This window comes from Triturus cristatus, chromosome 1_1 (genome assembly GCF_964204655.1).
Source record: "Triturus cristatus chromosome 1_1, aTriCri1.1, whole genome shotgun sequence".
NCBI lineage: Eukaryota > Metazoa > Chordata > Amphibia > Caudata > Salamandridae > Triturus > Triturus cristatus.
Genome location: NC_140579.1, coordinates 820,278,630 through 820,296,162, shown reverse-complemented (window position 1 = coordinate 820,296,162; position 17,533 = coordinate 820,278,630). Strand labels below are relative to the sequence as shown.

At 44.0% G+C, this 17,533-nt stretch overlaps 1 protein-coding gene across 4 annotated transcripts in view; it reads left to right on the top strand.

The window, feature by feature from the left end:
• LOC146871121 (26S proteasome non-ATPase regulatory subunit 11) overlaps window positions 1-17,533 on the top strand; it is a 922,247-nt gene that overhangs the window by 49,695 nt on the left and 855,019 nt on the right. For all 4 annotated transcript variants that reach the window (XR_014980477.1, XM_085650288.1, XM_085650291.1 and 1 more), the window contains exons 2-3: window positions 4,608-4,709; window positions 15,752-15,876. Coding sequence is in view for 3 of the 4 variants with exons in the window: in XM_085650288.1 (XP_085506414.1) it covers window positions 4,608-4,709; window positions 15,752-15,876 (227 nt within the window). In the remaining variant the exon portion in view is untranslated. The remainder of the gene's footprint in view (window positions 1-4,607; window positions 4,710-15,751; window positions 15,877-17,533) is intronic.

Below are 17,533 nucleotides of genomic sequence, written 5' to 3'. Positions count from 1 at the left end.
ACAGATGGCAAGTGCCTTATTAAGTTGCAATCGGTGTCAAAGAGACAAGTGGAGGGGGGTCGATCTATTTCTCTTCTTCCCAAACTAGAGTATATAAGCAGGTTTACTTGGGCCACTCTGCAGTCATATGTACAAGAAAAGATTCAGCTCAAGTGATCGCTAGTAATACTATTTTCCCATCTACAAGTGATAGCTATTATACAGCACAGTGAAGGCTTTGGGAGATAATTTACATTTTATTGATGTTGTGCTCCATGAGAGTGCATGTTCTAGCAAGTCGTCTCCCCTCCTCCCCAGTCCTTACTTGCACCTGGACTTTTGTAAGAGTATAAGCTATTTGCATTGAAAATGACAATGCCTTTCCAAAACATAAATAAAAGGCATAGTCACTTACAATGCCAATAGCTCAAACTCGTATAAATGCGAGACCTATTGGCTATGCCTATGCTTGTTTTTTAAAGTATGTCTGAAGGAAGCAACACAAGGGAGCGAAATCAACACCTTGGGACCGGGTGGGGGAAACAACACAGAGGTTGGGGCGGGGAGAAACAACATGGAGGGAGTGAAGAAATGCGAACTGGTGAGAGTGCAACATGCAGCACGGGTGGCGAAATCAACACCTTGGGACCGGGTGGGGGAAACAACACAGAGGTTGGGGCGGGGAGAAACAACATGGAGGGAGTGAAGAAATGCGAACTGGTGAGAGTGCAACATGCAGCACGGGTGGCGAAATCAACACCTTGGGACCGGGTGGGGGAAACAACACAGAGGTTGGGGCGGGGAGAAACATGGAGGGAGTGAAGAAATGCGCGAACTGGTGAGTGTGCAACATGCAGCACGGGTGGCGAAATCTACACCTTGGGACCGGGTGGGGGAAACAACACAGAGGTTGGGGCGGGGAGAAAATACATGGAGGGAGTGAAGAAATGCGAACTGGTGAGAGTGCAACATGCAGCACGGGTAGAGGAAAGCCAACAAGCTAGAGAGAAAGAGAGAGAGCAACGTGGCGATGTGGGGAGAAGCACATGGGCAAGATGACACGTGGATTAGTACAAGGTGAGCGAAACACGTAGGTGGGTGTGGAAGAACTACAAAGTTGAGAAAGCAGTACAGAGCGCAGAAAGGGAGTACACTAGGGAGACAACTGAAAAACACATGCCCTCTCCGAGTGCTTAAGACAGAAGAAAAAAGCTGCCCAATGCTCATTACTAGGGAACTAACAAGTAAATTGGGAACACTCCAGGCGAAAGACAGACCCAAAATAGAGAAGGCAAGCCACTGAATAAGAATCGGACTAATGATAGCGACAGTAAAGCCAACAAATGCTAAGAAATGGGCGGACTGCAAGCCTCCATGTTCTTCGCAAGTGCACAATATTTCTTTCATATCTAGACTGCTTGCGCTGTCTGTTAGGCTTGACCTAAACAGAGCCCTTTCTATCACCATCTGTCCTAGCTGCGCAGACTCACCCAGAGTCCAGGCACAGGCTGTACAATGCTAGGATTATTGTGGCCACTGTGCTAGAATAAAATGATCTTCGGAGTTTTCACCTACAACTTGGATGAAAAACATGGACTTGCCTCAGTGAATGTGCATATTTTCACTTCCTGTTTGTGTCAACTCTGGGCTGAAAACCTCTGACTGGATTACATGGACAGTAATCATAAGTGAGTAGATTACAACGATTAGCAGTCCTATCCCTAGGATGCTCGCCATCTTTATTTACAACATTTCCCTGATCTCCTTTCTCCTTCAGTGCACTAAAACAGTACCCTTTCCGTCTTTTCGGTGCCCTCCCGCTGTATTCTCCCACACTCTACATTTTCACGTCCACCCATTGCCCCCACTCTTGCTCTCCGGTGCTGAAGTGCATGGGAATGTACTCTGACTCCTTCTCCTTGGTGCCAATGTTTTTGAAGCAAATCACTGTCAGCTGAGATGTCTGCCTAAAGAGACCACCATATACAGGCACTAATTTTAAACTGTTGCTGCAGGAATAAGCCAGCACAGCAGAAAACCATAGATTGCGTGGCAAATATGCCTAACAGTTTACAACACTAATAATGTGTTTATTAATTGTACTTTATACTGCAATAATACAATTTCTAGGCGCTTTAAAATTACAGTTGTTCCTATTACACAGTTTAAGGACAACAGAAAAATGGAAGGTTCAATTGACCCTGCTGGAAATCGATCGTGTGAATCCATATCTCAGCGGATGTTAATGGCAAGCTTTAAGCTCAATGAGCCACCCTGCTGGCAAGTACAATACGTTGCACAATTCCACTTCAGCAATTCTTACTAGCCTCTCTTGGCTAAAAGCGAACGAGTGGCATTCGTTATCTAAAAAATTAACGTATCAGGAATGGACTGCGTCGTGTGCAAATATTCATAATTATCAATGGTTCATCCTCAGGAGTGACTATATAGATGGATAAAAACGTGTTTAATAGGATTGTCTACATTCTGTGGCAAACGTGCAAATGTTACATCTTCATTTAGTCCCGCGAGTGCAGGCTTACTAGAAGTTGCAAAATCCATCTAGTGCCGAGCTACTAGTCTGAATTGTAAACAGAACAAGCTTTGTCCAAAGGCCGCCCCTCAAGCTCTTACTGCAAAATTTCAGAATACAATTTTAAAGAAAGGACTAGGGATATGTGGTATGGAAACACATTTTTAGAGCTTACATTTGCAGCAGTTGTGTCAATCTGTACACTGCTGAGAAGAGCTTGTGTGTTCTGGGCATTCACTTGAACCCACGTGTTACAGCATTTAAGATAAAGCACATAGCCCAAAGTTTGTCGTAAGATAAACGACTGCAGCACTGGTTCCCAGTATACACAATCTGCTGAACCATGCACTGCAGCAGAACTCAATCCGACAAGCAGAATTACCACCTCCCACAGCTCGGAGGACCATTAACTTGGGCCAACATACACACACAACCAGAATGCGAGGAGCGAAACCCATGGAGACAGATAAAATCACAATACAAAGGCCGTCTAAGTGTGGGATCAGTTGTTTTACCCTCCCAAAATAAACTAACATTAAAGTTGACGAGCGGTTAACTTATTTCAGGAGTTGGCCCCTATTGCCTTTGCACCGTAGTATTGTATCTGAACTCGGCGGTATTAGTAGTGAATAGAAGGCCCTACTTGGCCACAATTTCTCACTGGCGTGGCAGGCGCTCACACTGCACAGAAAACACTAAAGGATGTCTCATTGTGTGAGCTAATGGGGCCATGGACACGTGTATGGTAGCTGTTGTATGTTAATGTAGAGATTATCCATCCATCCATTCATTCACAAGCAGACAGGGCACCCAGGACTTGGCATGGATTTACATCTCGCTGCAAGCTGCAGCTCTCACATACTGCCTGTGCAAGCAGTCACACCAGCCCAAATGGGTGCAAACAAGGATTTCTGCTGTCAATTGATCTATAAAACAAACCAGCATGTATTTCACATAGATGGCAGGTAACCCTTTTAAGACATGCCCTATGCATCAATAGAAATGTTTGTCGACAGAGAAGACTGCTCTGCTGCCCGTCACCCACAGAGGATGGGGTTAAACCTTCACAGGCCTCAGCCAGAGACATTTTAAGGCAAGCGCAATTGCCCGAGGACCCATTCTTAGGAAAGTGAAGTTTCTCTTTATTTGAGCTCTATCTATTCTGCTTTTCGGCGTGACCGCCTTGATCACGGGTAAAGCTTTACCCGTGATCAAGGCGGTCACGCCGAAACGCGTTGGGTATATGTGGCTTGGTTTTTGCTGAATAAACCACTTTCAAGCCCTGTGATCGTGTTTGAACTTTCATTGGGAAGGAGTGCATCTAATGCTTTGGCGCATTGTGGAACTATATATATATATATATATATATATATATATATATATATATATATATATATATATATATATATATATGTATATATATATATATATATGTATGTGTATATATATATATATATATGTATGTATGTATGTCCATTCACGGAAGTCGAATACCTCAACAGTTGTACTCCTAAGAGCCCTCTTTAGTGTCGGATGTAGCCCTGGTTGTACCTCTCTGCCGCTTCTCATCTCATCCATTACTGCCTGTTGAGTTGTGGGCTGTTTGAATTTCGGTTTTCATAATGAGGTTTGACTTTGTTATATATGTTGCCTTTCCCCAAATACACTCAAATTTAAATGAGTAATTCTGAAGTCAAACTGGGTTACTTTGTTACTGTTAACTGTTTTGTAACCATTTCCAAATCTCAGTACGCAAGCTTGTTTGAATCATCTAGTACAAAGGGTCGTATTAGCTGGGGAGCATGGGGGAGAACTGTCATTCTGTTGCTCACATTGTACCAGTTCTGTGAATTAATTTTGGGGGAGGGGTTGACTAGTATATTGCATGCCTAAGCTTTGTTGTTGTGTTTAAGAATGATTTTTTTTGCAAGCAAAATACTGTGATTCGGACTATACAACTGTATGCTTAATTGCCAATGATCTTGAATTCGGCAGTACTATTAAGGCATACATATGCTCATTTCAAACCTAGTGTAACTAATCTCAGTTTTAATTGATCATCTTCAAAAAAGTCAATTTTATGGCTTATTTCTAGTAAAGCGAGATATCCAGGACAGTGATGAAGAAGCGGTGCGGATCAAAGAGCAGAGCATACTGGAGCTTGGGGGACTCCTGGCCAAAACTGGGCAGGCTGCAGGTAACCAAGACCCATTTCGTGGCAAATGTGCAAAACCATGTGTGCCTGGTCAGAACAGTGATGAGAAAATCTGCGAGTTTTGAAGGTGTAAAGATAAATCTGAGAGTCTGCAATTTATGTAGACGTGTGATTTTGAGTTATGGCTCTGTTTGGCCTTTGGTGTGTAAATGGATTGTTATATAGGTTATCTTTACAGTGGTGAGAAACCAAATTTGTTTAGTTTCTGTCTGCTAAATATACATTTCCACCTTTCTAGTGTTTGGGGAGTTAATAAGCAGCAAAGTGTTATTGTCTTTCTTTCCTGAGCAATGTAAATATAACTAAATAATTACCTCAGTGGTCTTTATTTAGCAATTTTGGTGGTCTATTGCAAGTGGCCAGTGACACTGACAACATAATGGTCTCAGTCCTCTTGATGTAGCACAAGTGAAATTGTTATTGCTTCAGACGAATAGAAAGAACACTAAACATTCTTCAGTGGTGGCAAAACAATATATATTTTGAGGAATTATAAGAAAGTGAAGAAATGTTGTAGATTCTATAGCTACGGAGCAACACCCAAAAATTCAGATTCACGCTGAGACAGTCAATATTTGTACACAACCCATAGTCTGCCTCATAGCCAGCAGCAGAAGGGTATGCTTTTCTCAATCTTCAGTACAAGAATGACTAGAAATTAATCTAGCATAAATGCACGCGCTCTTCGTGGGATAATAGACTTGTATTTAGCAGTGCGTCTCCCTAATTAACGAGGCCAGCCTGGTCCGTTCTCTTTTACAAGTAACTTTATGGTATACAGCTTGAGCAAGAAAATGTTTCCTACTGCTTCATGGTCTAAATACTGACACATTTGCTGCTCAAAGAATAACAATCTTCTTTGCTCTATTTTTCTATATCCAGTTACTGACATTTTTAAGAGAAGGACCATGGAAAGTGCCATTACTTTAAAAAGTAGAGAGGTAGTTTTGCCCTGTGCCACATAATCCCTTATACACTCATTGCCCTGCAGTGCTAAACTCAATTATTTTGGCAACAGTCCGGACGTGCTCAATCATGCCCTACAAAATGGGGAACAGCAAGGTGGAGACATAGTCGAACACACAGCAGAACACTGGCTATTCCAACACCTAAATAGATATTTTCAGCAACAGTGGAAGGACACCTAATGCATTTACCTCACTGCTATAAAGATGCATTGTAAATGAATGTATATTGTTGGTGAATATCTACCATCAAAGCTTTCTCATTAAAGGTCTCCAGGCTTCTGACCATTGGTTTAGCGCTTTGCATGTTCGTGTGATGGCACTTTTTTTTGGATTTCGCCTGGATGTCAAAAGCGGAGTCATTAACATGCTCTTTGCTTAAAAACAATTGTTTTGGTAAGTGGAAGGACAATTGATTGGACATAATTTGCAAGCATTGGCAAAGCCAGTAGATCTGACTTCTAATTTAAAGAGCCATCTATTTTTTTTTTAAGTAGTTTTTAAAAAGAACAGCTCCTTCTTGTAATCAGTGGACAATGTGAGATAGGAGACAGTGGAAGTAGGGAGTAATATTTCCAGGCTAAGTTTTGAAGAGAGCCCCTCTTAGTGCTTTTTCCATTGATTTATATTTGTAAGTGCTTGGATGCACCCACACATCCATCTGCCCATGCACTCGCACATCGTCCATGCACCCACACATCCTTCATGCACTTAGTCTTTTATTCTTACACTCCTGCAACTAGTCCACCATCCTTTTGCTCATTCTTTCATTCACCCACTCGCCTATCCACATTAACACCCAAATTAATCGGTGATTAATAATTTTCCAGACTCTCTTGCTTTGCTGCTAGTTTGTTTGAGGAGAGCAAGTGCTTCTGGTAGCGTGACTACTATAAGCAGCGTGAGTGCACGGTCATCATTTAGAGTGTTTTACTTTCCAACCCTAAAGGCTTCTTGTCTGATGCGGTTATCCATGCAGCAGCGACAAAGCCACTTCAGCCTTTTACACGCAGGGCACATATGCAAATGGCAAGCTTGACTGGAGCAACTTTTTTACTGCACTGTGCGTGTGCTCAAAGTTTTGCACTTGATAAACTAACATAGCAAAGCTTAAAACCCACCTACTGCTGGCATCACCCAGTGAGATGGAGTAGCGGCAGCTTTGTTTCATGCAACAAACTTCAATAATAGAGAACAAAGCTTCTTAACCGGTGGTCTGGGGGTTCACAAATCCTACTCTGGGTGCACACCTACTTAGAAAATTAGATAACTGATTAATGATATGTATATAAAGAAGCAAAATGTTCAGTTGAAAATTTTAAAACATTCTGTGAATGTTTAGGAATTTGAAATAGGAAGCTAAACATTCCTGGTATATTTAGGCTTTATTCTTGAAAGGAAAACAGTTGCACACTGGTAACAGAACTATTTATGAAAAGCTGCATAAAGTTAATTTTTAAAGTGCACAATCTTTAGCCAGAAAATCAATTCACTTTCAAATTTGCCCCTTCATACAGTTGAAGTAAAGGGTTGACTCAAATTTGTAATGGTAGGCTGTTTAAAATGCTTTTAGTGACTAGGTAGAGAACATATGTTACTGTGGTAAGCATGGCGATAGCTGTGTGACTGGACACGACCCACTCTCTTCTGTTTTAGATAGGCTTGACTCCAATGGTGTAGAAAACCCTTATACCAAAAGGGAAATTAATAATCCTCATATTGACTACAGCATAGAAAATGAGTGGCCCCAATTGAATTTAGTAAAGCTCCAATCTTCCTGTTAAAATTTAGATATTTTTATAATGCTTATTTCTATTTTTATTTATGTATGTATTTGCCATTCAAATTATTGAAAATGCTTGGGCCGTGATGCCCAACTTCCAGTAACAACTCAGTGGGCATCCCGGTTTTAAATCATTTAGCGGGGGTATCCAGGTTACAGTAATGATTAAGTGGGGGTCCACAGAAGTCAAAAGGCTAAGAACCTCTGATCTAGAATGTACATATAGTACCATCAACCTGCCGTACCTCCTGACTATACTGTCTAAAACAGACAACTCGGACCATGCCGTTTTATAATTCTGGCCACCCTACATTAGTTCACCCTTTGGTCTGGGATAAGCAAGGTATAACTAATTGCGGTGTTTCATCTGCAGCTAATGCCTGCCTTCACTCTTCCTCAGGATCGGCACCCCTGCATGATTCCTCCACAGAGGACACGAACGTGTGTGGGAAGGATGATGTAAGAAAGTGGCTCTGTATTTACTGTCCCCAAATAGGTACAGTGTGCACAGTCCAGTCTCCAGAGGTTTGGCAGAGGCTAAAGTTAGATATAACCTTACTCTCTAAAGTGGTAGCTTGGTCGAGCAGTAAGGCAGTATCAGAGGACAGTGTAAAGCATTTGTTGTACACACTCAGTCAGCAAATGGTCTCACACACTCAAGAACTGAACTCTAGGCCAATGGTTTGTATATAAAAATATATATTTTATTTTAGAACCAACAATAGGCATCAAAATATACTTTCTCAGAATGAGATGCTTTAGTTAAATACTGTCAATAGGCAATAGACATTTGAATGCAATAGTTAGTTTTTGCAATATGCAATACAATTCACACAATTATAACATTGAGCTCAATGGGAATTACTTAATAAATGAAATTAATTACTTTTTGGATTGCTTTTCTAACCACAGGACTGGATCCTAGATTCAGTCCTGGTGCATCTCCCGTAAACAGTTGAAAGAAATCGTTTTTGTTACACAGGCGATTTTTAAGGAATATTTGTAAGTTTGAAAAATTGACACTTAGAAGAATTTCTGGCAAAAACCAGGCAATGTTATCCTATGGAGGAAAATCAAGTTATAGGTAAGTATGGTTGTAATTACTTTTCAGGGTCCGTGCTGGGCACCAAGATCCAGCACTGGGATCTCTCCTGATAGCAGGTGAGTAATTTCGTTTTTGTTGATCGGCTGATTTTTGGTGAGTATTTTAAAGTTTCAAAACTCGACACTTGGAAATTCTTCTAAGTGAAACCAGTCAATGTTACCCTATGGAAGAAAAGTGAGTTATCGGCTTTTGGGTAAGTACTCTACTGGCAGAGTTAAGGTTCTGGGCATAGACTCCGGGGTCTCCCAGGGTCAGGTAGGTACAGTTGTTACACCCTCAGCAGCACAGGGGCAGCCGGGTGCAGAGTGAGGTAGGCCCATTGTTATCCTATGGGAGGCAGGGGTCCTTTGGTTGGTGGCTGCTGGCAAGCAGGTCACGCGGCTGTGGGAGCTGGGCTCCTGGTCACTTACTCAGGGCAAGTGGGGAAGTAGATTAGGATAGATGTTGCACTCCCAGGGGCACTCGGGCGGCTGGGTGCAGGGTGCTATTGAGCCGTCTGGCGCTCAATGGAGAAGCTCAGTGACGAACAAAGGCTGCAAGCTCGGGGATGAAGATTCTTAAAGTGCGACCACCACTTCGAGAGGTAAGTGGGGAAACTGTAGGTTAGGTAGGTACCCAGGAGCTGGAGACACGGGGCCGCCGGGTGCAGGGGTGTCTTTTCGCATCGGGAAATCTTCCCTCAGCTGGTCATGGTTGGGGGGGGTCTCTGGTGTTGAGGCTGCAGGCGTCATCAGGAGCGTCGAGGAGGGTCCTTGGGTGCTGGATTCGGGGTCACAGTCGCCGGGGGGACGTCCTCGTGATCTTTGTCCACTCCGGCACACGCCAGGCTTGGCGGGTGCAGTGTGCAGGAGTCGCGGTTCCTAGCTGATGCCAGGGGTCTGTTACTTTCTTTGAGCAGAACCACTGCTCGTGGGAGTCCCAGTTGGTTAGAGTCTTAAGGCAGTCCGGTCCACCGGGGCTTTTGAGGTTGCTGACCACTGGAGACGCAGGGGTTTAGCAGGAGCAGGTTCGAGGGTCGACAGACTTGTAGGGCTGGGGCCAAGTCAGTTGGTGTCTTCCTCTTGTTAGCAGCTGCATGACAGGTCCTCTTTCTTCTTGTTCTTCTTGCTTGTTTGGGAATCGGGATCTGAGGAAGGAAGGTTCAGGGTGCCCCTAAATACTAAATGTAGGGGCGTTACAGGTAGGTAAAGGGCAGGGACCAATGGGTCCCTTCCCTGGGGTGGGTACACCCCCTATCCTGCCACACTCCTGTGGGAGGGGGGCAGGAGCTTAGTCGTGATTGGGCAGGGCTCCCCATCTTCAAGATGGCGGGAGCCTGGAGATGTGCTTCACCTCGCCTCCCCCACCTGAGGGATGGGGTTGGCAGAGGCTGGCACACCCGCTTTCCTCCATTGGGGTTTCCGGACAGTCTTCCCGCCAGAGTGGGTGTCAGAACCGGTGGGGGCCAGTTGCTGAGTACAGGACCTTGGTACTGTAGGGGCACAGGGTTCATGCACCTGTACCCACACCACTGGCATAGGGCACCCAGCTAGAGGGGTGACTGAGGTATGCCAGAGCAGTGTGTTTGTGGGCATGGCACACAGGGTTGTGTGCCATGTCGACTGTTTTGTTCTGCACCAAGACACTCAGCCTGCAAAGGCAGTGTGTGTGTGTGTGTGTGTGTGTGTCAGGGTACAGGGCCTCTAAGGGTGACACCATAAGTGCTGCAGCCCTTGGGGGGGGGGGGCGTCTCTGGTCACAAGGCTCTGGGTACCTAGGGTACCATTTACCAGGGGCTGACATGTGGCCAGAGATGCCAATTGGTTTAAAGCTTCATGCAGTTTTAGGGAAGGAACATAGGCCCTAGGTACCTGATTGGCAGGAGCCTACGGCACACTCAAAGTACATCAGCAATTCAGCAAAAAGTGGGGGCATACCATGCAAGAAAGATGGCACTTTCTCACAGATGATGAATGGGTATAGTTCTGCACACCCCACGAATATGCTCATACCCCTTTTCTATTGTAGAATGTTCCGTTAGCATTCTTGATGCGAATGCAACTACTCTTGTTTATCGCCTTCCTTTGCATCTACACAGCCCTAAGACCATAAGCACTAGCATCCATAACTACTGTGATCTTTTCTTGAGGCACACAGCCTTGACAATGGCTTGCTTAACAATTTAACACCAGTGGACACTCGAGCACCCCCTTTTCATCAATAGACGTAATGCACACTTTGTCCGAGAAGTGTCCCATAAACTTCAGCCAGACCCAGGAAAGAGCAAAGTTGCTCTTTATGAGCTGGTGAAGGTGCCTTTTCAATGGCTACTACTAATTTGATTTTAGGTTTGATAACGTCCCAAGATAATGTGTGTACCAGGTAATCCACTTAACATACTCCAAACTTGCACTTCTCAATGCTGTCGGACCTGCACGTTGTAACCTTTATAGTACTCCATTTAAGACACATTGTTCTATTTTGGAATCCCACACCAGAATGTCGACTTGGAAAAACACATTGGTTAGACCCTTTAACATGTTTTTCATCACTGTTTGGAACCCAGACTATAAGGCACAAAACGGATTGCCTTAGGCTTCATAGCGCTATTAGATTGAAAATACATGAAAAGACAGCGCGCCCTCAGACAAGCCACTTCTTAACAGAATAGACCCGTCAGAAATGGGGTTATACATTTTGCAAAGGGGAGGGGGTCAACTCAATTAACACACTTTGGTTAGGTCTAAACCATAGTTGTGCGGGAATCTCTGCTTAACCTTTTGTAGCTATAGCACAAACCGCTGACTATCTCCAGCGAGGTACATACTAACTTTAAACCGTACCAAGTTTTAAAGTAAAGAACACAATGCAATAAAATTATCAACTCAATTTAGAAAAACGTGAACAATTTAATAAGCTAAAAGGCACCATGATCATAAAAACAGGTAAGGAGGTACTGGCAATATATTGTTTTGTTTTTTAAATGTTTATGGCAAAAAGCTCCCGGAAGTCCAGAACTACAGAAAAAAACAGTTTGCGGTGGACTGCAACTTATGTGTCATTTCAGGCTAACTGTGATGGAGCGGAGGTCAGATACACCAAGCAGGTTGTCCCAGTCAAAGGTGTTACCTCGAGATTTGGTGTCCAACTACTGGAAAGGATTCTTAGGGGACCTCCTAATTCCTCACAACAGACTTCTGGGCACCAAGTCTCTCTCCAGACAGGTTACCTGCAGGGTCTAGTCCTGTTTAGCCAGTTGGGCCCTCTTGGAGTCAGGAGGAGTCCTACTTTTAGTGTCATTGACACATTTATACACGAGTCCATCCACTTGACTGTTGGAGCCCACTTTCAGCACAGTTAAGTAGTCCTTGAGTTCTTGTGTGAATACTCTTTCTACAGCATGGGTTTCTTCTCCAGGTGGAGTCGTCCCGGGTCCAAGAATGTATTAAGAAGGTGATAGGTGTGCCACATTTAGCCTGTGCACTAGCAGGTAAGTGGAGGAATTCTACTCACAGGCCCTTTACTACTCTTTAGCGTTCAAAGTCCTGTAGCCTGCAGTAATAGAAACCAGACACAGGTGAAAAATCTGAAGTGACTATGCAGAAAAGGCGATTTTTGCCACACTGCCTTTTTAAACCATAACATAGTGTTCGAGGCATGTGAGCTGTAGATCACATGCTTTGCATAGCCTGCCATCTAGAGTTGGGTCCGGATGTTAGCACTTTATTTTTCTTCGAAGAAGTCTTTTCCAGTCACGAGGTAGGCGACGACTCCTTTCGGTGATAGTGCGCATGGACATCAACTCTATTGTTAGTGGGGTTTTTTCCGCCATTGGGCTCAGATGTGAATTGCGCCGCTCTGCTTCGACACGGTTTCTCGGTTTCCCGCCGATGAGCAATCAACTACCCTCAACGGTATTGTTCTCGGTCGTGTTTCCCATTCTCCACCTATCATTTTGAGTCAGTCTTCGATCTGAAGATTCGTGGACGGCCGTTGGGCCTACCCGCGTCTGGCTCGCTAGCAGTCGATGGAATGGAATCCAAATTCTGTCCCGGGTGTCGCGCTAAGTTTCCGTGCCCAGACTTGCACGAAGTGTGCAATCTCTTTCCCCGGAACACGACGAACAAGACTGAGACGCGTGCCGATAGTTTCGATCCAAGAAGTCGCTCTGTGACTGTTGGGCTCGACTTAACGAAATGCACCAACAAAGCGGGTCTGCACTGGGCATATTCGGGGAAGATTCTGACCAGGAAGAATTCCACGCACAAGGAGCCGAAGAAGAGGGGGAACACATCTGTCTGAAGCAGACTCCGACATGGAAGATCAAGAGCAAGTGACACAGGGTCAGCGTACCGCGAGTACAGGCACCCAACTGCCCCAACATTTATCGAAGAAAAAAGGCTCGGGTCCTTCCTCAGGCCAAGGTCGGCACCGAGAAATTTCAAGCGCTCTGGCCCGGCACCGAAACACAAATCAAAGCCTTCCGGCTCGGGATAGTCGGCCCCATGTCGATCCGAAACCTTCGGCATCGAAATCGATACACGTCATTGTGGCCATACCCTCAGTACCAAAGAGTAAATCTTTGTAGTGGAAAACTTCGGAGACGAAACCTTTGAAGCCGAAAAGTACGGCGCCCAGATGGAAAACTGCTGTTCCATCCAAAGATCCTCGTTTCGACTATCCGCCTGCAAACACGGATCCGAAACAAAAAACTGGTTATCCATCCAGATACTATACATATTCACGTGAAACTGACAGATAAAAGGAATATGGGCTTACAAGAGGACTACCACATTCCTTTAAAACCCAAGAATGTGGGTACTAACCCTTCTCCTCCTCCTCCCATTACACCGCCTTCACCCATTGACCCAAATTTGGTCATCATAACCACAAATTCCCCACAGCCTCAATCGCCTGAAACACAAAATGAAGGGGATGGGGATGTAGATAGTCCCCAGGCCACTAATGACCCCTGGGAGGACTTTAATTCAGATCCGATCAGACAACAATCCGGATCTATACCCTTCCAAACCCTCTCCACTTGATGACAGCATAGGGTATATAGAGCTACTTAATGGGGCTGCTCAATACCATGGGGTAGAATTACATAAAGAGGCTCTTGAAGAAGATTTTCTATTTGAGACCTTAAGTTCCTTTCAGAGATCAACACAGACACCACCTATGCTTAAGGGACTGATTAAACGTACTGACGAGATTTTTAAAGACCCTGTGTGAGCAAGAATTATCATGCCCAGAATTGAGAAAGTACAAGCCAGCACATACTGACCCCACTTACATCAGGGGTCAACGTCTATTAGACTCCCTTGTAGTCTCCAACGCTCGCACAAGAGCAAACTCACAAACTACAGGAGTTGCCCCTCCTCCTGCAAGGGGGGCAAATTTAATTGATGCTTCGGGCAAAAGAATAGCATTGCAAGCAGCCAATCATTGGCAACTTGCAAATGCACACGCTCTTTTTGATGATCTTCGCCGGGAACGGGAGCAGGGAGATGGGTCGGAAGTTCTTGAGGTCCTTGGGGTCTGCCTTGGGTTTCTTGAGTAAGGCGCTGATCTCTGCGTGCTTCCAGCTCTCTGGGAAGATCGCTGTCTCGAAGGAGATGGTGATGGTTTTCCAGTGATGGGGTGCGATGGTGCTGCTGGCTTTGTTGAAGATGTGGTGTGGGCAGGGGTCTTCCGGGGATCCGGAGTGGACGGTGTTCATGATCTTGATGGTGTCGTCGTCGTTGATGTTGGTCCAGACGATCAGGCGGTTGCTGGGGTGGTGACGGAGTTGAAGCTGTCGTGGATTTCTGCGATTTTGCGATGGAAGAAGGTGGCCAGCAAGTAGCACAGGTCTTGCGAAGGTGGGATGTTGTTGGACCGGGGGTTGGAGAGTTCCTTCACTATGTTGAAGAGCTCTTTGCTGTTGTGTGCGTTGTTGTCTAGGCGGTCTTTGAAGGAGGTCCTTTTGGAAGATCTGAATAGGTTCCTTGATGGTTTACAAAATGTTTGTTGGTAGCGCTGCATATTACGTGTACACTCCCGAGATGGTTTCTTGTTGAAAGAGGGTTCATTTTATCAAATCCAGGATTGCGCCGACCTAACATTCAACTAATGTAAATGTGCTTCGCAGTAATGACATGCAAAACAGAATAACTTACTTTCTAGGAGTTGAAATGGTGTAATCCATTCTCATTTAAATTGTCACAAAGTTCAGACGTTTCCACTAATGCAGATGAATCTAGAATTAAGGATCATTCAAAATAATAGGTGTAGGACATCGAAACCTAGGACCATAGTGAAAAATGTTGGACAGATGGATAATGTATGAGAAACGGTCTCAACCAATAGGCTAGTTTGCTTTGTTATCCTATTCGTGTTCTCCGAGGATTGCTTCAGAAAGAGTTTAAGGCAAGAGGTTAAAGTTGGAGGATTTTCAGAGGATACCTTCACACCTGTTAAAAAAAAAAAAAAATTCAAAAGCCCAGCCTCCAGTCTCTTGAAAACAATCATTCAATAACTCCTTCCTGTGTTACAATTGTTGGAGATGCCAGTGCCTAGAAAACGGCTTCCTTCATGTTTAAGCTAATAAGTGTTATAGAAAAGCTCAGATCTTCGGTATTGTAAGGGGTAGGCTAATTTATTGAAAAGTGCACCGACTGCTTAATCGAAATCTTTCCACTGAGGAGATGTTAGAATTATTGTAGGTGGTTTAAGCTGTATAATGGGTTTACTTACAGTTAACTTGCAATATAGAGTCCTCAAAAACAGCTAAAAAAAAGACTAGCTACTCTTAAACATTCCAGGTATGTTTAGGCTTTATTCTCAAAATGAAAAAAATTGTACACTGTTAACTGAGCCATTGATTAAATGCTGTAGAATGTGACTTTTTAGAATGCACAATCCTTAGCCAGAAAAACAATTCACCTTGAAATATGCCCCTCAGACCGTTGAAGTAAAGGGTTGAATTAAATTTGTAATGGTACGCGGTTTCAAAATCCTTTAGTGACTAGATAGCATATGTTATGGCAAGCATGGTGATAGCTGTGTGGCTGGAAACAATCCACTCTTTTCTGTTTTAAAGTTATGCCAGACTCCAGTAGTGCAGAGAACCCTTATTGCAAAAAGTGAAATTAATGAGTTCTCCTGTTTGGTTGTGTACAGTGAAAAAACTGTGGATCTTTATTTGCAGAGCTCGGGGGTCTCCTGAAGTATGTCCGACCTTTCCTGAACTCCATCAGTAAAGCTAAAGCTGCCCGGCTTGTCAGGTCTTTGCTCGACCTCTTTCTGGACATGGAAGCAGCCACAGGACAAGAGGTAAGCTGGGACTGAAGGTGAAGGGTTACCGAAACAGCATGTCATCTTAAACTCATAATAATGGAGACTAAGGTGTTTGCTTTAACCATTGATCTGTGAGAGAGAAACCGAGCTGATGAGTTTTCAGCACTTGACTGACTGGTTTGATAGAAATTCAAATTCGTGTAAGTTGATGTGTATCAGCAGTTTACACAGTTACACCTCTGAGCTTTTTGCTTATAAATGTGCTTATTTAGAAATGATGAGGGTAATATAGACTTACTGATCATAGCCTACAAGCAAAGAATGCTGGAGACTATCAAGAACATGACAGTGGGCAGGTGATAGAACTGACTAATATGCGTATAGTGCCATTGTTCGCCATCCTTCTGTAGTGTTTTCAGTCTATAGAAAACATTAACGTGTGAGCGGTTTCCATCTGTGCATTCTCCCAACATTGTGAAGTGATTTTTTTTTTTTAAATAATTGTTTGCATTGTGTTTTTCTGAAGCATGTATATACAGGGTGTGCTTTCTTCACAACCAATATCCACTATCAAAAGGAATTTTTTTTTATCAAGTATAATTCTTTACACGCAGCTATTCTGGAGCTTTTGTGCATTGTGTGGTTTAAGTACAGTTTGTTTTGTGATGGCAGCGCCGAGATGCCCTAAGGTGAGTCGTGCACTATAATAAATGTAATTAACATAACATGGATTCTGCAAAATATATTTTGCAAGGTTGTCTTTACTCTCCATCCTGTCTGGATCCTTTTGTGTTGATATATTTGTAAACGTGTACCTCCTGATTGGATATTCTTTGATTAAGAGGGACCTGTAGCATGCTCAGGAGCAGACTTGGTGCATCTAGAGTTGCTGCTCTGTGTACCATGTAAAAATGCTTCTAGGGGACCAAGGTGTAGCGGTCTTAACCAAAATCTAATAGGCCAGCAATGAATAAGCTGGGTCTTAGTTGAGTCTTGTCTTTACTCAAATGTTTGTTCTGCCTTTACTCAGTGTTATGTGAGGCTTAGTCTCCATAGAGAAGGCCTGGACTCTCAACATCTTTTGCTGTACTGTTTCCAAAACTTGTGGGATAGGTGTGGTGCAGCGGCCAGAGCAGCTGACTCCGGAGCGCGGGGTTCACTGTTCGATCCCCGGCGGCAGCAGAGCATCATGTGACTCTAGGGGCAATAGTCCACTTAATTTCCCTGCTGGACCCCAGCGGCTTGAAACCCGAAAGGGGGTGATATGTTCTCGCTTTACAAATAGGAATTGATGATAATAATAATGTGGCAGATGCATTGTATGTTATCAGCCATTTTTGTGGTAGTTCAAGACTCCTGTGGTACTGTATCTTCATATTAATGATACTTCCAAGACCTAGTTATGGGCTTTAGTGACAGAACAGTATAACCCCTTCATTCCCTCTTTATTTTCTAAATCACCCCCCCCCCCCCCCCCCCCATACACACACTCCTGTCACGTTATCCTAAAAATACTGGGGTCACAGCCAGTAGATTGTCTAAGCTCCTAAGGAAAATGTAATCTTTTAAACTAAGATACATCTCTCGCCACTTCCTTCATGATTGTATGAGTAGTGGTGTGGAAGAAAGAGGGATCAGCTCGCACTCTGCTCCTGTTTTGCTACAGAATGCTTCTGTTAAAAGTAGCAAGTAC